Raw genomic sequence first — 23945 nt, forward strand, 5'->3', positions numbered from 1 at the left:
CGAGAGGTGGGGGAGCTGCTGGCATGGGGGGAGGTCATGTGGCAGTGAAGCAGGAGGTGGGCTGGACAAGAGAATCGATTTGGAGAGGGTAGAGGCCCTTTCCAGGGATGTGGGATGGGCTGCTAGGATGGGGTGAGTGACACAGTGTTATGTGTTAAATTGTGCCCCCCCCCGCAAAAAAAAAAAAAACAGAACCAAAAAAACACTCCCAAGTCCTAAGCGCCTGACCCTGTGAATTTATCTTATTTGGGAATAGGGTCTCTGAAGATGCGATTTGCTAAAGTGAGGCCAAATTGGATCAGGATGGGCCCTAATCCGATATGTCTGGTGTCCTTATAAGAGGGAACTTTGGACACAGACAGACAGACAGACACGGAGAGAAGACAGCCATGTGAAGACAGAGGCAGGGGATGGAGTTAGGCTGCCACAAGCCAAGGAACAGCAAGCATCGCTGGCCACTGTCAGAAGCCAGGAGAGAGTTCGGGAACAGTTTCTTCCCTACAGACTTCAGAAGAAGCCTGGCCCTGCTGACAACTTGCTTTTGAACTTCTAGGCTCCAAAACTGCGAGACAGTAAAGTTCCACTGTTTTAAGCCACCCATTTTGTCGCACGCTGTTTTTGCCTTCAGACAACGGAAACAACCATCGGCAGGCGCTTTATTGTTATAAGAGCCTCATTACCCGGAAGGTTGTATATTGCCTTTCTTCATGATGAATTTAGCTACTTGGGAGTTTTTAATTTTAGTAATGTCACTGAGTGGGAACATGTACAGACAGATATTAACCTTTGCTATAAAGCTACTACAATCAATACAATATGGTATAATATGTAAACTTTCATCGAGTTGTATACTTAAGATATTTGCACTTTTCTATGTAAGCTAAAGAATGTAATGATGAGAACCTGTTGGTTAAAAACAAAACGAAACACAATATGATATCACTTCTCGGCCCTTTGGCTAAGATCAAGTGTAGTATCTGTTCTTATCAGTTTAATATCTGATACGTCCTCTATCCGAGGACAATAGATTAAATGGATTTTTGGAATTGGGAGATGGAATAGGAGCTTGCTCCGTCCACTCCACGTATCGACCTGGTGTTGCGGTACTTCCGGGAACGGTGCACCCGCCTCAGGGGAACAATAAATGCATAAAAAATCAGAAAAACGACAACAACAACAACAAAAACACAATATGACAAAGGAAAAGACAAATAGACCGGAGTTGAAGCGTGGATCAGTGATCTAAGCATATATGGGACCCTTTTTTAAAAAAAAATATTTTTATTGAGAAATCTTTACATATATACAGTCCACCCACAATATACAACCAATGGCTTACAATATTATCGCATATTTATGTATTTATCATCCTGATCAGTTTTTGAACATTTACATCATTCCAGAAAAGAGATAAAAGGAAAAAACTCATACATCCCATACCCTTGCCCCTCCCTTTTATTGACCACTAGTATTTCAATCTACCCAATTTTTTTTACCTCTTCGCCCCCACTATTATTATTATTATTATTGCTGCTGCTGTTGTTGTTATTGGCATGGGCAGGCTCTGGGAATTGAACTGGGTCTCCAGCAGGGCAGACGAGAATTCTGCCATAGAGCCACCATCGCACAGCTACCTCACTATTATTTATTTATTTTTTCTCCTTTTTTTTTCATTCATCTGTCCATACCCTGGATAAAAGGAACATCAGACAAGGTTTTTCACAGTCACACGGTTACACTGCAAAAGCTATATATTACAGGGTGTTGAAAATTGATAGTAATTAATATTTTAAAAGTTTTATTTATGTGTGAGACTAAAGCAAAAAGTGTTTATTTGGTAAAAAATTTATATTTTGACTAGTGCATTTCCTAACATAACTTATGTAGACAGCTTTATTGAACACCATAAATACATGGAACCTTGTGTAGGGCATGAGATTTTGTTGGTTTGTCCAGAGTGATGCCCAGATAAATCCCAGAGTGATTTGATCAGTGAGTGGAAAAGTATTTGCAAAGTCCCCTTCAGGGAATGGTGAGAACAGGGAGAAATTCAACCTCCCCAAGTTGAATTCTTGATATTCTCACAAGCAGTGTGGACAGCCAAAGCTATAGGCTGAGCCCCCAGTCTTGGGGTTTGTTCATATGAAACTTAACCCCACAAAGGATAGGTCAAGCCTACTTAAAATTAGGCCTAAGAGTCACCCCCAAGAGAACCTCTTTTGTTGCTCAGATGTGGCCTCTCCTCCAGCCAACACAATAAGCAAACTCACCACCCTTCCCCTGTCTACATGGGACATGACTCCCAGGGGTGTGGACCTCCTGGCAATGTTGGACAGAGATCCTGGAATGAGCTGAGACTCAGTATCAAGGGATTGAGAAAACCTTCTTGACCAAAAGGGAGAAGAGAGAAATGAGACAAAATAAAGTGTCAATGGCTGAGAGATTCCAAACAGAGTCGAGAGATTATCCTGGAGGTTATTCTTATGCATTAAATAGATATCACCATGTTAGTCAAGATGTAGTGGAGAGGCTGGAGGAAACTGCCTGAAAATGTAGAGCTGTGTTCTAGTAGCCATGTTTCTTGAAGATAATTATATAATGATATAGCTTTCACAATGTGACTGTGTGATTGTGAAAACCGTGTTTCTGATGCTCCTTTTATCTACCTTATCAACAGACGAGTAAAACATATGGAATAAAAATAAATAATAGAGGGAACGAATGTTAAACTTAGATTGAAATGCTAGTGATCAATGAAAGGGAGGGGTAAGGGGTATGGTAGGTATGAATTTTTTTTCTGTTGTCTTTTTATTTTATTTCTTTTTCTGAATTGATGCAAAGTTTTAAGAAATGATCATGGTGATAAATATGCAACTACGTGATGATATTGTGAACTACTGATTATATTTGTAGAACAATATGATCATATGTTAAGAATGTTTGTGTTTCTTGTCATATTTTTAAAAAATTTAAAAATTAATAAAAAATTTTAAAAAGCTGTATATTATACAATCGTCTTCAAGAATCAAGGCTACTGGAATACAGCTCAAAAGTTCCAGGTATTTCTCTCCAGCCACTCCAATAAATCACAAACTAAAAAGGGGTATCTATATACTGCATAAGAATAACCTCCAGGATAACCTCTAGACTCTGTTTAAAAATTTCAGGCACTGAAACTTTATTTTGTCTCATTTCTGTCTTCTCCCTTTTAGTTGAGAAGGCTTTCTCAGTCCCATGATGCCGGGTCCCAGCTCATCTCTGGAGGGTCATGTCTCACATTGCCAGGGAGGTTTACATCCCTGGGAGGTTTACGTCCTACTTAGAGGGGAGGGCAGTGAGTTCACCTGCCAACTTGGCTTAGAGAGAGGCCACATCTGAGCAACAAAAGGGAGTCTCTGGAGGTGACTTTTGGGCATAATAATATGTAGGCTTAGCTTCTTTGCAGAAATAAGTTTCACAGGGGCGAGCCCCAAGATCGAGGGCTCAAACTATTGAATTAGTTGTCCCCACTGCTTGTGAGAATATCAGGAATTCCCCAAATGGGGAAGTTGAATATTTCCCCCTTTCTTCCTATTTTCCTAAAGGGGCTTTGCAAATACTTCTTTTTTCACTGCCAAATTACTCTGGGATACATTGGGGCATCACACTAACCTGGACAAACTTACAAGATCTCATGCTCTAGTCAAGATTCCATGTACCTATAGTGTTCAAATAAACTGACTGTCCAAGTTAAATTAGATAATGCGCTACCCAAAATTAAAACTTTGAACCAAATAAACCTTTGGTCTCACACAGAAGTTGAAGTTTTAAAATATAGATCAATACATGGGACCTTCATAAAATAGTGGCAGCATTTCAGTTCAGTGGGAAAGAAATGGATTAACAACTTGTGGCAAAATGAGTCATCCATCTGGAATAAAATAGACCTCACCCCACAAATATGCCAACTTCAGCAAAGGAAATTAATTTCTGGGATGAGGGGTTCTGCTAGGAAAGGATGCCTTTCCTACTGGGAAGCTGTGGTGGTCCCTTTCCTGCCTCCCGCCATCCCCATGACCCTGATGGGGAGGACTGTGGGAAGTCATCCCATGGGGAGCACTCCCTGAGCCTTCTGGTCTCAATAACTTCCTGCCTCTGTCCAGCCTGGAGCTGTTGTCAGCTCTCTTGGGGTTGTGAGAGGATGGCAGGGGACCCCACAACTCCATCTTCATCCTGTGTGTCCATTGAGGCACTGAGCAGCTTGAGCCTGACCAGTCTCAGTAACTTTCATCTGAGGCCCATCCGGAGAAAGGCCTAGTAGGGTGTGGAACTCAACCCTGACTGTCCTTAAATCACCTGGGGACTTTTTGAACTGGTCAGACTCACATACGGGAACACATACTCATCAAAATATTTGTACAAGAATGTTCGTAGAAGCTTACTTATAATAACCCCAAACTGGAAATAATCCAAATGTCTATTGGTAAGAGAATGGATAAGTAAACTGTAGTATACTCATACAAAGAAGCCCTACTCAGCAACATAAAGGAAATTTACTGACACACACAACCTTGATGAATCTCAAAAACGTTATGCTCAGTGAAAGAAACCAGACACAAAAGAGTTCATACTATATGATTCCATTAATATGAAATTCTAGAACAGGCAAATCTAATCTACAGGGGGCGGGGTGGAGTGGGGACCAGGACCGTGATTGCCTCTTTGGGGAAGGGTCTCGGGGGGGAGGGATTGACAGGAAAGGAGCCTGAGGGAACTTTCTGGAGTGATGATGTCCTATGTCTTGATAGGGCTTGAGTTCCTTTCCACAGGTGTATACATTTGTCCAAAGGCACATGCATGTGTGCACAAAGATTTTTGCAGTTCATTATAATGTAAATTTTATCTAAAAAGAAAAACCTCCAACTTTAACCCAATAAACTCTAGTGATATGCCTGTTAAAGTATATTCAGTAGGAAGTGGACAGAAATTTATAATTTACTTTGACACACATAAAACTTAGGATGGAGTGATGGGTGGATGGTTGGATGGAGGGATAGTAGGTAGACAGGTAATGATAATGGCAGAAAACAGCTGGGTGTTAATTGTAAAATTCTTTCAACTTTGTTGAATGTTTGAATCTTTTTTTATAATAAAATATTGAGGAAAATCAAATGTCCTAATGAAGTCTTATCCAAGAATTACCGATCTCAAGGTATACTACTTTTAAACATTTTATGTGACAGATGGTGTTTAAATGACAAAGAAGATTTTTAGTCTGTCCTACTTAGCCCCACTAACTAAAGCTGTTATAGTCTATATCGAACAAATGGAAAGTAAGAGACAAATAAAACAACAAACTGACCTGTCGATAAACGAGATATGATGTCTGAATGCATCTCCAGTAGCTGTGATGTCGGTATGGGATGTGGCTGGGATTAAGGATTTTTAAAACTTCCCTAGGTGGTCTTAATGTTCAACCAGTGCCTGAAGGCCAATGTGGTCCCGGACATATAGTAGGTCCTTAACAAACTCAACAGATATTGGTTGAATGAATAGTTGAACTGTCCAATGAAAGGATGGATAGATGTGTGCTACAAGCTGATGCTAATGACACACAAAAAATACAGACAATAAAATAGGCCTCGCTACTATCAAATTCAGATTTGGGATGGGGAGAGGCAAGGAGAGAGACTCTGGGGTGAAGCATAAACTGAATAAAAGAGGGGCACAAAAGGCAATAAGATGTACTTCCTGTTTAGATACAGGTGGGCCCTACCCTGCCTCCCAGAATCCCTAGAGCTGGGGGGTGGGAGGCTCCAAGAGAAGCCCCAGTAGGCCTTATGACAAGGGAAAGGATCACTGGGGTTCAGAGTAAGCTGGGAAGTTGGTTCTACTGCAGCCTTGTGGTCTTTAGGGTTTTTTTTGGGAGGGGCATTAGAGCCCCATTCCCTTCCATTCTGGAGGGCACTGAGCTCAGAAGGCCTGGTACCGACCCCACTCCATAGAGGAGCAGTCAGCTGCATGGCTTTGGTATGCTCTATGTCCCCACTCATGAACTGGGGACAATAGAAATATGGGCTATTAGAAACATCAGAGAAAAATATGTAGGAAAAGCATTCAGGAACTGGAAAGCCCTGGGTAGTCACTAAATCCTCAAAGCCCTTTCATTCCCCATCCCCAGTTCCACACTGGATCGATTTGGTCATTTCTGGATCCAGCTTAATCCCCCTTTTCCTTAGAGCCTCAGCCGCTGGCCCTATTGCAATAGTGAGGCTTTGCTCTTCTGATTTCTCCCAAAGCACCTTTGGGATAAGATGCTTGTTGAGAGCACGAGTGCCCAGAAAACAGCTATTGCTTTTTTATTATGCTAAAATATAAATAACATCAAATTTGCAATTTTAACCATTTAAAAAAATATTTTCTAAGTGATGATATTGTGAATTACTGATTATGTATGTTGTTTTATTTTGTTTCTTTATTTTGTTAAATTAATAAATAAATTAAAAAATATTTATATTGAGATATCTTCACACGCCATACAAAGTGTACAAGCAGTGGCTCACAATATCATCACATAGTTGGGTATTCATCACCTTGATCATTTTTAGAACATTTGCATCTTTCCAGAAAAAGAAATAAAAGGATAAAAGAAATAGCTCATACGTCCCATGCCCCTTACCTCTCCCTCTCATTGACCACCAAGTATTGCAATCTACTCACTTTTTTTCCCTTTTATCCTTCCCCATCATTTATTTATTTTTGTCCTTATTTTTTTACTTATCTATCCATACCTTGGGTAAAGGGAGCGTCAGCCATAAGGTTTTCATAATCACACAGTCACATTGTAAAAGTTACATAGTTATAATTGCCTTCAAGAATCAACGCTACTGAAACATAGTTAGTGCCAGGACACCATAAACTAAAAAGGAATATCTATATCATGCATAAGAACAACCTCCAGGCTAACCTCTCATCTTGTTTGAAATCTCTTAGCCACTGAAACATTATTTTGTCTCATTTCTCTCTTCCCCCTTTTGTCAAGAAAGTTTTCTCAATGCCATGATGCTGGGTCGTGGCTCATCCCCAGGAGTCATGCCACATGTTGCAGGGAGATTTACACCCCTGGGAGTCATGTCTCACATAGACGGGAGGGCAGTGAGTTCACCTGCTGAGTTGGCTTAGAGAGACAGGCCACATCTAAGCGACAAAAGAGATATTCTGGGGGTGACTTTTAGGCATAATTAAAAGTAGGGTTAACCTCTCCTTTGCAGGAGTAAGTTTCATATGAGCAAGCCCCAAGATCGAGGGCTTGGCCTATTAAATTAAGCCATTTTAGCCATTTTTAAGTATCCAATTCAGTGGCATTAAATATGTTCATAGTGTTGTACAGCTATCACCAAATCTATTTCCAAAACTTTTTCATCTCAAAGAGAAACTATCCATTAAGTAACAACTCCCCCTTTTTCCACCCTATCCACACCTTAGCCCCTGGTTACCTCTAACCCACTTTCTGTCTCTATGAATGAATTAGCCTATTCTAGATAAGGGAAGCAGCTATTTGGGCCCAGCCCTCTTAGTGCCCAGCACAGTGGGACAGTGAGTTCAGGCAAAGCTGTTTCTGGCATCCAAGCTTCCAGCAGGGCAGTCACAGAGCAAGATCTTGAGGGGCCCCGGGGAAGAGAGAAGGATTGGGCAGCAGAGCAGGCACTTCTGGAGTTATTCCCTTGACTCTCCCATATAAAATATAGGGCAGCCAGTTAAATCTGGATTTCAGATAAACAAGGAGTCTCATCTTAGTATGAGTATGTTCCAGATATTGTATTGGCATCCTATACTTTTATTTCCTAAATCTGGCAACCCCATTCACCGTGCCCCTTCTCAGCCCCACGTGCCGTCCTTCCTGGGTCCACAGTCTGGAACTTCCATCCTGGAACCATGGGTTAAAGTCAATTCTCATTTCCTAAGCAGAAGCAGCACTCCTGTTAGGGGGGAACACGGTCCAACCATGGCCCCTAAACGCCTCTCTCTGGATTTTCAGGGACTGCTGGGTAATATTGGTGATATTTGGGTCCATTTATTTATCAGGTACTTACTACAGATCCGACCAGGTCCCAGCCCTCAGGACGCATAAAATCTGCGTGCGGAGGAGATGGGAACAGACCAGATTCACAACCAAACTATAATGACATGAAACATTTACCCTGGAAGTGTGTACAAAGTGGAAGATGCAATTACATTTTCCCCGGGTGACGGCAGGGATGGTTGGGACAGGCAGCTTCTGAACCGTGAGGTGGAAGATTTCCTGGGAGGGAAAGTGGCTCCTAGGATGAAAACCCCTGAAATAAAGGGAAGGAGATCATCTAGCAGGGCTCCTGGAAGGTGGGTGAGACGTGGGCAGAGGACAAGGCCAGAGAAAGTGATGGGACTAGGCAGCTAAGGGCAGGCTGAGGAGTCCGGGCCACCCCCGGCAGGTTACATCCTGTGAACTCTGACCGCAGGGTTTGGAAGGTGGGTGGGCCTCAGATGCTCCGCACATACCCTGAAAATTGTACGTGCAGGCGTGCATTTTTCTGGGCAGTGTCCCCAGCTGCCTTCAAACTCTCAAAGAGGTCTATGTCCCAAAAACCTCAAGTAATTAATGGTAGGCAAAGCTAAAGATTATTATTGCCCCACCAAGGCCCCCTGGGCTCCAGCCAAGCCCCACCTCTCTCCACTCCTCAGCTGGGCGCTGGTTCCAGGTCTGCAGTTGCTCCTGGACCATGTCTTCTCCACCTGCCTGCTCTCGCGCCCTCCCCACCCACTGCTCTGGAACCAACCCCAAGGACCTTTCCCACCTCGGTCGCCTCTCAGCCCGACAGCAGCTGTTGGGCTCCCACATTGAGTGGGTCTTCTCTCCACGGAGGCCGCACCTACTGCCGCCCCCTCTTAGCCTGCCACAGTCTCCTTCCGCCCCCTCCCTCTCCTGACCTCATTCCACCCCTTCCCTCTGCCAAGGCAGCTCTCAAATGTCAACAGTGAGTGATGAGCCATGTCCCAGGTGTCACCTCAGGGTACCTCCTCCTCCTCATCTTCTGGAAAGCTCCCCTCCTTCTCTTACCTCCTTACCCCTGCCTATCTGGAATCTGCCATTCCCAAGACAACTGCTTTTCTGTTTCTCTCTCTGGCTTCTCTGGTTTTGTCCTTACCTTTAAAATAGAAGTTTCAAAAAGTAAGTGATGTATACATGTGGAAAAAAAAAAAGGCAAACAGAACAAAACAGTATACAGTGGAAATTACATCTCTTTCCTGCCCGGATTTTCAATTCCCAAAACTTTCTCCCTAGGGGCAACAGCTGTTACCAACCTTTGAGGTCCTTCCAGAACTTCCTTGTCCAATACCGTAGCCTTTAGCTACAGGTCACTATTGAGCACTTTGAGAAGAGCTGTACATGTAAAATATCCATCAGATTTCAAAGCTTAAAAAAAAAAAACAAAATCTCATTAATACATGGTATGTGTGCTGGTTTGAATCTGTGGTGGACCCCAGAAAAGCCATGCCCTTTGATCCTTATTCAATATTGCTGGGTGGGAGCATTTTGATTGTTTCCATGAAGATGTGACCCACCTAATTGTGGGTGGTAACTTTTGATTAGATGATTTCCATGGAGATGTGTCCCCACCCACTGAAGATGGAGTTGCTTGCTGGAATCCTTTAAAAGAGGAAACATTTTTGGAGAGAGTCCCTTTTCGGTAGAGCCACGAGAAAGCCAGCAGATGCTGCCATGTTTGCCATGTGCCCTTCCAGCTGATAGAGAAACGTTGACCATCCTTGGCCTTCTTGAACCAAGGTCTTGTTCCCCAGATGCCTTAAATTGGACTTGTCTATGGACTTGTTTTAATTGGGACGTTTTCTTGGCCTTGGAACTGTAAACTAGCAACTCATTAAATTTCCTCTTTTAAAAGCCATTCCGTTTCTGGTATATTGCATTCCGGCAGCTAGCATACTCAAACAGTACGTGAATAAAACTGTGATAAAAATCTCATTAATAATTTAAAAATACTGATAGCATTTTGAAATGACAGTATGTGGATATATTGGATTAGATAAAACATATTAAAATTAATTGCACCATTTCTTTTTATCTTTTAACAGACTTACTGGAATATTTAAAATTACATGTATGGCTTGCATTTGTGGCTTACATTATCATTTAATTGGACAGCAAATCTAGTCTTTGCATATATGTATATATGTGTGCAGACTTGTGCAAATTTCTTTATGTACTCAACAGAGATTGTACCTATTAGTATATCTAAGCCTGCCTCACTCTTTTATATGTCTGCACAACATTCCATTAGATGACTGTACCAACATTTGTTCAGCCTGCGCTCCATGGGTGAGTATGTAGGCCCAATCTTTTAATGCTACCATAAACACAATGCTTCAGCAAGTATCTTTCATGTGTATTTTTTGGGAAATGGGCAAGGAAGTGTGCAACACGAGTTCCTACAAGGAGAATTCAAGGAGGGCTGCTGCTGGCTTATCTCTTTGGGCCCGGGGGGGAAGTGCTTTGCACATGAACCAGAATCTCAGACTTGGAGAGCTTCTGGGCTGGAAAAGGCCTCAGAGCTCACCTAGGGCCTTCTGCATTCGCCTGTGCTAAGCACAGGTGGTAGAGGTCTCTGCCCTCGAGAAGCTCACAGTTGGTTAATAAGGAGATGGGCACAAAATCAAACGTCTGAAACCAGTCAAGCGCTTTAAGGAAGGTACATGTAAGATACACCGAGGACGTTTGACAGATGGCGGAACCAAATCCCACAGACTGAAGTGACATCATCGCGGTCTCTGGTCTGGATCTCTCTCCACGTTTTAGAAAGGACGTCCTTTGAGGCTCGGGATCTTTCCACTGTTTTGTATCTTTCATAAGCTTGAGCTCCCCTCACCCTGCAATAGATATACTGTAGTTGTTTGTATGTAAAACACCGAGATAATCATTTTCATACCTGATCTCATTAAAATAACCCCATAACAGGTGGGTGAAGTAAGTCAGTCCCTGACACCAGCGCCACGGCCCTAACCATTGGGTTCTCCTGCTCTCCTTGTCCCCCCACCCCCACCCCACATTGGTGCCTCCTAAAACGTTGAGATGGTTCCTAGGCCAGATGGGTCCTGAGATCCAGAGGTGCCAATCTATCCAAGAATATCAACCAGTCCCATCCCCCTATCCTATATTGAGGACACCCGTTTTCAACTTGAAAATAGTTAGAAAGGGCATAGCCCAAATATCCCTGAAGACTGGGAGAAGGATCAAAGGAGAAGGAGGAGATATAACAGAGAAGATAGGAGTTTAACAAATGAGTATGACTGCTGAATTGTTACATTGATATTTCTGTTCAATCTCCAGTGTCTTGGAGCATCTAGAAGGAAAAACTTGAAATTGTCGAACTGTAGCCCATACCAAACTTTGAAATCTGTTTGATAACTACTTGTTAAAATGTATTTTGAAATGTATTGCTGTTTTCTATATATGTTATACTTCACAATTAAAAAATGTTAAAAAAAAAAAAAAAAAAAGCCAAGCAACTGACACATGCCGACACTCAAAAATCCATGTCTGAAACTCTGGCATAGTCTCATTCCCTACCAGTGGTTGAGAAGAAAGAAAATGACCTTTCCTTCATCGCACCTGAGTGGGAGTCTCTTCCTGGGGGAACCTCTGACTCCGGCACTGTCTCTCCCAGCAACCCTTCTCAACACATGGGTCGCTCTCATGGCAGGGTGACCTCTGTCCGTGGCATGGGGCAGTTTGGTGGAGAAGGAGTGTGGCAGCAAGGGCCTGTTCTCACAGGCATGATTCCTGTGTCTCTGGCTGGGTACCAACTTTCGCCCCCATCCCTGTGCATGATGACTCTCCATCAGCCCTAGTGCTCCTTTCCCCCAAGATTCCTGCTCCCTCTTTAAGGTTTTTTTCTGGGTCCCACCAAGGCAGGCTATGGGTTCCTGTGTCTCTGTCCTCTTCAGCTTTCAGTGGCCACGCCAGGGAGGATCAAAGGCTATTCCTGGTTTTCATCAACCACCAGGTAGCTTCACAGGTGTTGCATAGGTTTGCTGGCCTTCTTTGGGTTCCAGGGAGAAGAAACCCTAAAATATTTTGGGGTATAAACGTGTGGTCCTTTCTCCGTGACTCCCATCATTGCTCATGGTCATTCAGGGAAGGGAAGAGGAAAGAAGCAACGGAGGAAGTGAGGAGATCAAAGAGAGACAGACCTGTGACTCTGGTGGCATCAGACTTGAGGGACTGGGTAGAGTAGTGGCCAAGGCATGTGGACTGTGGAGCCTGACAGCCTGGGTTTAAATTCCCACTAACTAGCTGGGTTCAAATCCCAGCTTTCCATCTACCAGCTGTGTGACTGTAGGCAAGTTACTTTACCTCTCTGGACCTCGGTTTTTTTAACACTAAAACAAGGATACTAATGGAACCTACTTCCTAAGAATGTTGCAAGGATTCATAGGCTAATATTAATATTTGTAAAGTACTTAGAACAATGCATGACACAGAGTAAGAAAATAATTTTTATTATTATGTAGTTAGTCATATATCTCTTTGACAATGATTTTGTTTTTGTTTGCTTAAGTTGTCATTTACCTGGACACTAGAGTTACAATGGTGAGAGACATGGTCTCCCATATTATGATGGTGCAGAGACAGACATGGACCAAATAGTCCCAGAAATAAATGTACACTTGCAGCTGGGATCTGGGTTTTTAAGGGGCATACGGGCTCAAAGAATGCAAAATGATGCGGCTAGATCTAGCCAGGCTGGTGAAGGAAGGTTCCTACAGAAACTGGTGAATGGGAGTTAACTCATCCAAGAAGGGAAGGAAAAGCATTTTAGGCAGAGGGAACAGCATGTGCAAAGACCTTGCAGATCAGAAGGGCTGTAGGAAGGCAGACATGACAGGGTATAGAGAGCTTGGGGGTGAGTAGTGTAAGATGGAGCTGGGACATGGGCAGGGGCTTGCAGGCACGTTAAGGGGCTTGATTTTTCTTTTTTAATTTTGTTTTTAAACCTAACAACAAACAAACATGAACATTATCACCATATGATCATTCCATTCTTGGTGTATAATCAGTGACTCTCAATATCATCACATAGTTGTGTATTCATCACCATGATCATTTCTTAGAACATTTGCATCAATTCGGAAAAAGAAATAAAAAGAAAAAAGAAAAAACTCATACATACCATACCCTTTACACCTCCCTTTCATTGACTGCTCATATTTCCATCTACCCAAGGTATTTTAGGGGGCTGGTTTTTAATTGTTATTGTGGTAAAATATGCCAAACATAAACTTTGTCTTTTTAACCATTCATAAGTACAATTCAGTGGCATTAATTACATTCACAATGTTGTACAACATCACCTCTAACCATTCCCAAAACTTTGTTTTATCTCCCAAAGAGAAACTCTGTACCCCTTAAGCATTAACTTCCCATTCCCTCTACCTCTGGCCCCCCGGTCACGTCGAATTCACTTTGCATCTCCATGAATTAGCCTATTCTAGATATTCCGTGTAAGTGGAACCATACAGTTTTGCCTTTCGTGCCTGTCTTATTTCACTTAGCATAAGGTTTTCAAGGTTCATCCATGCTGTAGCATATGTCAGAACTTCATAAAGGGTTTGGCTTTCATCCTAAGAGAAATGAAGCCTTTAATCCCGGGAGGTTGTCTGGTGAAGTGGCACTTTGGCTAAAAGGGGGCCAGAGAGGAAGTGTGGAGGGCATTTAGGGTGTTTTCACAGAAGCCTGAGCCACAGCTGATGGGGGCTTGGCCACCGAGATGGGGAGGAGTTGATGGAAACCCAGGAGATTTGGGTGGGAGAATCTCAGGACTTGGAGAAGGACGGGAGGTGAGGGTGCAGGCCTGTCTCTGTCCTTGACCTCCAGAGGGGCTGCGGACAGGCCCAGTGGCTCTCAGATTTGTGGGCTCCTCTGGGGCTGGGGGTCCCCGGGGCCGAGTTGGGCGCAGAGGAGAGTGAGAGAGAACATCGCTGTGCCTGGGCAAAGAGCCTCACGGAGGCCAGAAGAGATCAGGTGCAAGCAGCGACCCTGCCATCTTTCTTCCTCTTTTTTGCGCCTTCCCACCGAGCGCAGCCCTCCCGACCGGAGAAGGACGGGTCTTCCCGGCGTCGCGGACGAAAGGCGGCGGGAGGGGCGGCAGAGCCGTGCACGCTGTCCACTTCCGAACCCCCCCCCCCCCCCCAGGCCGGGCGCCCCAGGGCTCCGCTCCGCTGTCCCGGGTCTCTTTTGTCCTGCTGGGGATTGTGGAGCGCCTCCGGGCTACAGACGCCCTCCCCAGCTCCCAGCTCCCCCAAGAAGTGGCGGTGCTCTCCTCTGAGAGGGAGCAATGGTAGTAGAAAGGACTCCGACCGCCGCCCTCCCGCGCCGGACACCCCAGGCGGACCCAGCGTGGCGGCCCGAGCGCGCCCTCAGCTCCGGAGCTGTTGAGCCCGCCGCGGGCGCCAGCCCCGCCTCCCGGGACCGAGGGTGCGGCCCGTGTCCTGGCGACGAAACTCCAGCCCGCGTGCTGGTGGCTCGGGGAAGGGCTGCTTAGATCTTCTGGGCTTGAGGTGGGGGGTGGGGGACGGTTGTTAGAAAGGGAAAAACCAGGGAAGATTTTCTTGAGCTGTGTCTTGGAAGATTGTTATCCGTTTGGAGGAAAAGCAGGGCAGGGGGTGGAGGGATAAGGGAATTCCAGGCAGATGGAACAGCCTGGGTGAAGGCACGGAGGTGGGAAAAAGTCGGGGATCTTCGGTCTCTTACCAGAGATGTGCTGACTGGGCAGGGACCCCCGGACACCAGGACTTTGGCTCTGGAATGGATGGGGGTGGAGTAAGGGAGGCCATATAAGGTGGTGTTCAGCTGGAGATCATTTTTATTTATTTATTTATTTAAAAAAATTAACTAACACAACATTTAGAAATCATTCCATTCTACATATGCAATCAGTGATTCTTAATATCATCACATAGATGTATGATCATCATTTCTTAGTACATTTTCATCGGTTTAGAAAAAGAGATCATTTTTTTAAAATTCCATATAGTACTTGCTATACAGCTAATGCTGTAGTAAGAGCTGTGCAAATAATTATGTATTATTCACAGTTTCGCTATGCAGCTGTCACCCTCCTGATCTCCTTTTTCCATACTGGAAAACACCAAGGAGCAGCTTGTCCAAGGTTCCAGAAGCAGGGAATAGGGTTTGAATGGAGCCAGCCTGGCTCCAGAGTCCATGCTTTCAACCACTCGCAGCCAGCTGTTAGCCAAAGTGGTATGGACAGGGCTGGAGGGAGTTAAAGAGGGAAAATGGTCAGGAGCTGGCATCAGATGGGAAATTGGGGGTGAAAGGATGAGGGCAGACCCCTCAGCAGGCTCCCAGGTGCCGGGGTACCACTCACTGAGCTGTGGAACCAGGAGGTGAGACAGCCTTGCCCACCTGGCTCTGCCTGTGAAATGGGCCGAGAACACCTGCCTCAGCGATAGAGGGAGCAGGTGGGAACCTCCCCCAGCCCTGCCTACAGGTGCGAATGTGCTGCTGACCTCTTTCCGGCAGCCTCAGGGGCTGGGGCTGGGGTGGGGGGGTGGAGGGGGTGGGGGCTGTTCTCTGGGAGCTTTTTCTCCATGGTTTCCTCAAGTGGCTTTGAAGCCTGCTGGGTTCGTTGGAGGGAGGGAGGTAAACTCAGTTCAAGGGATGTCAGTTGGGAGTATTAGAAGACAGATGGACCGCACAAGCACCTTTTGTTTTTGTTCAGAACATCTGAGCTTCCATGAGGGTGCCCCCGCCCAGGGCAGCATAGAGGATGTGAGAGCTCTCGGGGCTGCCGTGGGCACGGGGTAGGCTGGCACCCCACCCCCACCCCGCCCGGCCACCCCTGCCATGCCACCGAAAATAGAAAGGCTGAGGTGTTAGCCTTAGGGAGGTGCTGACTGGGGAAGCCTTTGAAGCAGGAAGCAGCCTGGGAAGGGAAGGCTGAGGGGAGCATTCTGTTAGTATTCACAAGGGCAGCTACAGTTGTCTCCCGGTCTTGTGTGTTCTTACAGCAGGCAGAGGCAAGGCCAGTCTAGCACAGCAGCTGCAGGACCTATGAGGCAAGGCCTGTGTTTGCCTCATAATTTGCTGTGTGACACTGGGCAACTCACTTCCCCTCTCTGGGCCTCAGTTATCTCTCCTGTACCATGATAACTGTGGACTGGATCATCTACCAGGTTCCTTCTTGCTGCAGCATTCCAGGATAACTTGCCCTGATCTCTGCTCTAGCCCCCAACTCCTACCCATCCACCCCCATGACCCCTCGGAGTGGATTTCAGGCATGGCTGGGCCCAGGAGATGAGCCGAGACTTTCTGGGAAGCAGTGGGGATGTGAGAATGGACTGAAAGAGCAATTGGTTTGCCTAAATACGATACCTTAGGAAGGAGAGAGGCTGTGAGGGTACAGACTGTGTCTCTGTGGGCAGGGGCATCAGTCAGAACAGCGAGGCATGGACTGGCCCATTTAAGGGCTGAGAGGATTGTTAACCCTTATTTTCTGCGGGTGGGTCTTGGGATTCTGGGGAGAGGTCAGGGAAGCTGAAAGGAAGCATTTGGGGGATGGGGGTGGTGGGCTTGGGGCAGGGCCTGTTTATCAGCTGGTACGGAAGTGTTTCTGCATTTTGACAATCCACATGATGATTTGGCTGACCTGCTATCTCTCAGCCCTCCTTGTAGGGAGGGAGAGACAGGGAAGGCTGCTGGGAGTAGATGGTTATGTAGCTACTTCGCCCATCAGACAAATTCCCTTTATTCAGAGCAGGTGGCAGGTCACTGTCTCCACCTGGCTCAGCCTCCCATGGCCCTGGGACTGCCACTGCCCCAGGCTTGCCACCTCCCCTTTGACTGGGGTGCAGTGCGGGGAAGCTTTCGTTCCCCCCATCCCTTTCCACACACTTCTCGTGGCTCCACAGCCCAGCCGGGGTGAGACCTTGCCCAGCAGCTGCCCCGGACCCCTGGCCACGTGGCCTCAGCTCCCAGTTCCTCTGTGGTTGCCCCTCTCGGTCATCTTCCTACTCCTGCTCAGTGTCCCCATTTGGCACCCCGCCGCCCCCATATCCCCCCTCTCATGAATGAGGACCTTTCCCATCTGGTTCCTGCCAGTGGCGGAGGAAGTTGGGGTGGGGATGGACGACTAGGGAAGTGGGGGCAGGTGCAATTCAAGGGCAGCTGGACTCAGGGGGAGACCCTGGGTTCCTGGTGCAGGGGCCCTGCTCTGTTGGCTGGTCCAGCTTCCCTGTGCAGCGATTTCAGTTTCTGTTTTAAAACAGTTTAGGTTGGTTGCCTCCTTGCCTTCCTGCTGGGTGTTTATAGTAAGGGAAATAATTGGTAATATGTGCACAGATGTGCTGGCACTGCAGCTCGTCACGGGCACCTTTACCCAGGGGACCCTCCCTGCCCCAGCCTCCCCTTGACAGCCTGCGAAGTCAGCAATGAAGGGGAAGAATGCAAGCCCTGTGCTTCCCAGGAGCCTCAGGCTGCAAGGCACAGGCAGGACAAGGAAGCAGGAGGTCTACAGGGCCCCAGGCATGCCCTGAGGCGGGTCTCAACCAGGAAGGGGGCGGGTGTGACTGGCTGTGTTCCAGAGACTGATCAGGACAAGCCCCAGCTCCACAGGATGGGCCCTGCTCATGGGGCTGCGGGGGACCTCAGGGGCCCTGTTTCTGATTCCCTTTTCTCCCTCAGAGCCGGAATTTGCAGCTGGTGTGTATGTGTGTGTGCAGGACCCGGATGGAAAGCAGGAACTCATTCGGCTTCTTCTCTTCCTTTGTAAGGCCTGGAGCAGGGATGTGAAGGGCATGTTAGCAGGCAGAATCTCCACCGGGGAATTCTGGGACCCAGTGTAGACCCTGACTAGAGCTCTTCTCCCCAGGGAGCAAGAAAGCTGGGGTATTTACCCCCCAACCCCCCAGCAGTCATTGGTTGAAGGCTACAGAGGGGGGTTGCCAGGAAGCGGCCTTGGGGATGCTGTGGTGAGAGCAGAGGGCAGCTGGGTGGGTGCCGGCAGGTCTGCATGCCAGGTGGGTCCCCTTCGGGAATGAGCTTGGTCCTCCGGCTGCTGGAGGGACTGGCGGCAGGCAGCCTGCAGTGTAAGTGCCCTTTGGGGGTTGCTTCAGTTGGAGCCACCTGGCCTGAGGTCACCTTGCTTTGGGGTGGCCCACATCCAGAGACCGAGGGATGAGGGGGTGGAAAAGGCCCAAGGTGGGTCAATTCTAAAGAGCGCCCTGCTCTGGTCCTGTATCCTGCGACCCAGGCCTGCTTCTTTCTCCTGCCTTCCATAAGTGATATCCCTCAACAAGCATCTGTTCTCTGTGTCTGTCTCAGGGGACCCATGTCACGGCATCATGTGTGTGCACCTGTGTGTGGCTGTGTCTTACCAGCAGGGGAGGGTGTGGGGTTTGCGTGCTTTGCCCCCCAGGGTCCTCCATGCACAGTGACCTAAGAGGCCAGGCCATCCCTCTGCCCCCCTGGGAGCCCGGGACTGAGAGGATTATTGGGGATTTGGTGCTGAGGCTGCAGCCTGACTCTGGTAGAGATGATTTCTTCCCCGCGCCATTCAGGAGCCACCCCATGGAGGGAGAAGAATCCCCAGCAGGGCAGGGTCAGGGGACTCCTTGGCCCCTGGGTAGGTCCAGGCTTCTTGCAGCCTTGGTTACCCAGACTCACACCCCCTTCTCCCTGACCTCCAAGGCTCTCGAACCTGAGAGGGCGTTTCCTCCAGACACAGGTCTTGCATTATCTTAGAGTCAAATGCACCCCACCACCCTATATCCAGGCTGCTGCTGGGACAGTGTGGATACCCTTCCTTCTCCCAAAGCCCAGACACAGCCTTGTCCTCCCAAGAAGGGTGCTGGGATCAGGAGCAGCAGACGTGGGGGTTGAAGTCAGTCTCGGAGAAGGACAGGACGCAGGCAAAGGTAGGGCCAGGCAAGGACTGCAAGAGGCCCAGGTGTTACAGAAACATTTATTACAAGGATAAATATATACTACGGCAGGACATTAAAATCAGTAATCCTGGGCCCTTCAAACTTCAGGAAGGCAGGGAGTGGAGGGCTGGGCCGGGGCCACGGCAGGCAGGGAGGTGCAGGGAGGGGGCGGTGAGACAAGGGATGGTCAGTGGTGAAGCCACAGCCCTGGGTTCTGGACGGGCAGCAGGAGTGACCAGGTCCCCAGATCATGCACAAAAGGTTCCTGTAGTTTGAGCCTCTCCAGGCCTGCCCTCCTGAGGTGCTGCCCCTCTGCAAAATTCTGGATGTTTCTTAGCAGCTGGGACTATTGTAATCAGCCCTGAGGTAAGGATGTCAGTGAAGAAGCCTCACGGGAAAGCCAGTGCCCGCCCACCAGCGCCCAGCACTCACAGGTGTGAACACATGGCTGGCCTCTGAAAGACCCGACTATCCCCTTTGACTTCAAGAGTCAGTGGAAACCAGATGCTATCAGCTGGATCCAAACAGCCTGGAACCACCTTCGAGGATGCCTGCCACATCCCTGCCTACAAATACTTTTTGTTAAATTCTAACCATCTTTCTAGGTCTTACTCAAGGGCTAGCTCCTCCAGGAAGCCTTCCAAGCTCTGCCCACTACCCAGCAGGCCACACCCACTCTGTGTCTCTCTTCTCATCGACACTCATTACTGCCCCGAGTCTGACCTCTGCTGCATTTCCCACGTGGTTGGATCGAGAACCCTGAGCTCAGTGGCTGTTGGGCTGAGGATGGTCTTTCTGTTTCCCTGGGATGACCCCGGCTTGGGGATCCCCAGGCAGAGCCCAGAGAAGGATGATGGGGGCAAGGAACGGGGCACAGAGCAGGGAATGGGCACTGTCCCAGGGCCCTTCAATCTCTTTTCCGTCTCTCTTTGCTGTCACATCCTCTTTCACTCCTGCACAGAGAAGCTCCAAGAACCTGCTCTTGGCTCAGAGTTTAGAATGCTTGGGACTTCTCTATCTAGACTTGACGGTGTCTTACAAGCCCCCAGGAGAGACTAAATATCCCCCAGAATCAGAAAGAACACGGGGATCTTGTATCTCCAAGTATATCCTTCCTGGCTGGTTGGGATCTGAGTGTCATGGGACCAGAGAGTGGAGTTGGGGGGGGCTCCAGCTCTCCTCAGGGTGGAGGCTCCCCCGGGCTGAATGGGTCGCGTCAGATCCCCTGTCCCCCACCATCACCTCCCATCCTTTCACTGTGGAGAGGCTGGTGGAGTTGGGTAGTGGGCTGTCTGCAGGGCAGGAGACCCTTTAGGGAATGGGCACAATTAACTGAGCCTTCAGCCTGCCTCAAGCCAGAGCGAGGCCCTGCCTGGTTGACCTGGCGGGCAGTCCTACCCTCTCCTGTTTCCCACCCACAGCCTGGCTTTCAGGTTGGTGGCCCCTGGTCCTACTCTGGGGTTGGGAGCAATGGTCAAGAAGAAGGGAAGGTTGAGTTCTGCTGGCTGCAGCCTGGGAGACCTCTTCCCAGCGTGCCACTCTCATAGATTGTCTTCAGGGACCGGGGTTCATGGCTCTCCAGAATCCGCAATCCCCAGCCCCGCTGCCTCCTCAGGTGGAGCAGGGGAGTCAAGCCGCCAGGCCCCACTGGCCACTAGCCGTGGCCATTCTGCGACATGTAAGCTGCCAGCGCCACCACCACAGCCACATAAAGACCGGCCCCCACAGCGATGGAGAGTGTGGCCAGGAAGAGGGCCCGGCGAGAGGTGGCGCCAGCCAGGCGGAAGTCCCCCTTGGAGATGGCCTTGCTGGTCTAGGGAGAGAGAGGAGCTGATGAAAGGAAGCTTCCCACTCCCAGTAAAACAGCAGCCCCAGCCTGCAGGCCCCGGTCCCCAGCCTGCATACACTTCTGCCGCTTCTTCCAGGACAGGGAGGTGGCTAGAGAAGGAGCCCGGGGCCCTAGGAGCTCTTACCCCCTGGGAGAAATAGAAGGCGGCAATGCCTAGTGGCCAGAAGCAGCAGAGCATGGAGAAGATGGTGAGTCCCAGGTGGTCCCTAGGAGGCAGTGTGAGGAAGTGGTCGTCACTTTCACTCTCTGTGGAAGTCGTGTCGCTCTGCAAAACACCAGTAGGGTTTCGTGACCAGGCCCAGCATCAGCCTGGACTGCAAGAGCTAAAAAAAAAAAACAACAACCAACAAACTAAAAACTAAAAGGCAATACTCAGTGGGCAGCGATGGGGGAACAGCAGGCAGTGCCATCAGCTGTTGGTGGGGCTTATACTCTTCTACTGAAGCCTTAATAAGGACCCAATGATTTCACTTTTAGGAATTTATTACAAGAAAAGAATGCAAGTCTAGATGTAGAGGGATGTTCGACATGGGATGGTAATTGTGAAAGATTAGAAATAACCCAGCAGCCCAATGACCCGGGAGACTGAGTTAATAAATTTTGAAGGAGCTTACAATAGAATACCATGTAGCCATTATAAATCACATTGCAGAAAAACATCCAATTTCATGGAGAAATACTGAAATATGTTGTTTAGGTAATAAAACTGGGTATACCAAGTTCGCTTTTGGGGGAGTGTGTGTGTGTGTGGGAATAAACACATATATATTAAAAAAAAGACTGAATATTATCCACCAAAATATTAATAATGCTGTCCCTGAGTGGTTATCTGTATTGAGCTTAAATTAGTTATACAATTAGGAAAACAAGGGTGCATGGGTGGTTCAGTGGTAGAATGCTCGCCTTCCATGCAGAGACCTGGGTTCGATTTCCAGACCATGCACCCCACCAAAAAAAAAAAATTAGGAAAACAAGAACAATAAACGCTATTAAATTAGTCAACCCCACTGAGTGTTTCTCAGAGCATGGTCTGCCCATGTTGTCAGAAGTGCCATTGGTATCTGTTAGCCTGCAGATTCCGGGCTCCCACCTCAGGCCAACTCAATCGGAGCATTTGGAGGTGAGTACCGGGAATCTGCATTTTACACCCCCCACCCCCCTGTTCTGGTGATTTGGATGCCTGGCCCGGTCTGAGGCCCCCACTGCCATTTCTTGGCAAATTCACCTCCTCCTCCTCCTCCTGGTGGTCCTCCTGGCCCCGCAGCTCCTCCTGGACCCCGTGGGACACAGTCTGGATGGGCGCCTCCTCCTCGGCCCCGCCGGCCTCCGGGGCCTGCTCTGCTGGCCCAGCCTGGGGCTCCCTGCCCTCTGTGAAGCTGGTTTCACAGCTGCCTACCCTGGGCTCCTTGGCCTTGTCCCTCTCCAGGAGGAAGCTGGGCCGGTACCAGGCCTCCACGGCCAGCTGCAGGGACCCCGGGTCCAGGAGCTGGTGGGCATGAGCAGGGCCGGCACCACCCAGGAGGTAGGAGCAGAGCCTCTCGCGGCACGGCCAGCCAGGTGAAGCCTCCGGGTAGGGACAGGGGCCGTGCAGGTGGGCGGGGCCCCTCGGCAGCAGCGGGTTCTGTAGTTCACTCAGCCCCTCCATGGTTCTGGGGGTGGCTGCCTGGAAGGGAGCCTGGTGGCTGAGCAGTCCTCAGAGAGCCTGCCGGGAGAGCAAGACAAACAGACATTGCGGCCAGGCTGCCGGATGCAGGATTGGAAGAGGTTAAGAGCACAGGCTGGACAGCCCGATTTGGCTCAAAACCTGCCTTTGCCATTCCCCAGCTGTGGGCCCTTGAGCCAGTTACTTCTCAGAGCCTCCATTTCTTGGTCTGTGAGTTGGGGGTGGCAGTAGGACCTACCTCACGTAGCGGGTTCATTCATTTATCCATTCGACACATGTTTATTGAGCATCAACTATATGCAAGGCGCTGTAGCAGAAGCTGGAGGTACAATGGTGAGAAAGATGGAAAGTGGGGAAAGGAAGAGGGATGCACACTTTGTCTTTACGGAGTTGGCAGTTTGGTGAAGTCAATTATAAATTCACTTCTCTGCTCCAAAGAGAAAGCCTGTGGATGTCAGATATGCAATGCACAGGCCTGATACAGAGATGCAGGGAAGGCATTGGAGAGCTGAAGGAAGAATGTGAGGATGAGGGGAGGAGGTGTGTACTTCAGGCTTAGGGAAGAGTGCATGCAAAAGCCCTGTGGCCAGATAAAGTACAGTGGGTACGAGAACTTGAGAGAAGACTGGTATATGGTCAAGGGCCCAAAGCATGGAGAAAGGGTGGGATGGGACATGGGGGCCAGAGCATGCAGAGCCCTGCAGCCCTGTTGAGGTCTGAGGGGGTGGCAGGATGAGGTTGGGTCCTGAAGCTGTCACCACGGCTGTGCATGGGGAGAGGATTGGAGGTGGCTGGGCTGACTGTGAGGATGAGTAGGAGACTTTTACCACGGCTTCAGGTAAGCAAAGGGTGACTGGGACTTGGCGGTGATGGAGATGGGCGAAAGGGGCCAGGACTTGGTGGCAGGTGGGATCTCGGGTTCAGGGAGGACTTGACTTGGTCTAGGGTTCAATGGCAGCACACCCAGGGAAAATGGCCACAGCTTTCAGCTCTTACTGTGGGAGGATGTTTCCTCCCAGATATGGTCTTGGGGGAATGCACCTTGGACCAAATTCCCCTCTAAGGCAGACTTATCTTTGGAAGGTTCCTATGGGGTGTCAGTCCCTGGGGAGAGGGTCCCTGGGAAGGGCACACAGGAGGTGCTCAGGGCCAGGAGAAGGGGAGAAAGGCAGCCCTCGAGTGTGCTGGCAACGGGTCCGCACATACTTTGGGGTGCGATGCGTGGAAGTAGGTTCTGGAGAGGGAGGAAGGGCAGGCCAGGTGGCCACAGGGACTTCGCGCACTCCTCTTCCCAGGCCTATCGTGCAGCTGGAAAGGGACTTGGGTCCTCCCTTGCCCTGGATTTATCATCTGAAGATTCTGGTTTTCATCCTGGTTCTGAGGCCGTGGTCAAAATTTCCTGCCTCTCTAAACTTCCTCATCTGTAAAGTGTGGGTGATAATCCCTGCCTGCCCC

At 48.6% G+C, this 23945-nt stretch overlaps 1 protein-coding gene and 1 non-coding gene across 2 annotated transcripts; one reads left to right on the forward strand and one right to left on the reverse strand.

Annotated features, from left to right (window-relative positions):
• The first annotated feature begins 938 nt into the window (after positions 1–938).
• LOC143652789 (U2 spliceosomal RNA) lies at positions 939–1129 on the forward strand. Its single transcript, XR_013160850.1, has one exon. It is a non-coding gene; the product is annotated as a U2 spliceosomal RNA (small nuclear RNA).
• Positions 1130–20538: 19409 nt separating this feature from the next.
• On the reverse strand, positions 20539–22472 carry SYNDIG1L (synapse differentiation inducing 1 like). Its single transcript, XM_077122270.1, has 3 exons — positions 22053–22472; positions 20952–21092; positions 20539–20791 (listed from the first exon to the last, which is right to left on the reverse strand). Exons 1-3 carry the CDS (start codon positions 22470–22472, stop codon positions 20633–20635), a joined length of 720 nt encoding a protein of 239 aa, XP_076978385.1. The 3' UTR covers positions 20539–20632.
• Between the last annotated feature and the right edge of the window lie 1473 nt (positions 22473–23945).

This window comes from Tamandua tetradactyla, chromosome 12, assembly GCF_023851605.1.
Source record: "Tamandua tetradactyla isolate mTamTet1 chromosome 12, mTamTet1.pri, whole genome shotgun sequence".
NCBI classification, from domain to species: domain Eukaryota; kingdom Metazoa; phylum Chordata; class Mammalia; order Pilosa; family Myrmecophagidae; genus Tamandua; species Tamandua tetradactyla.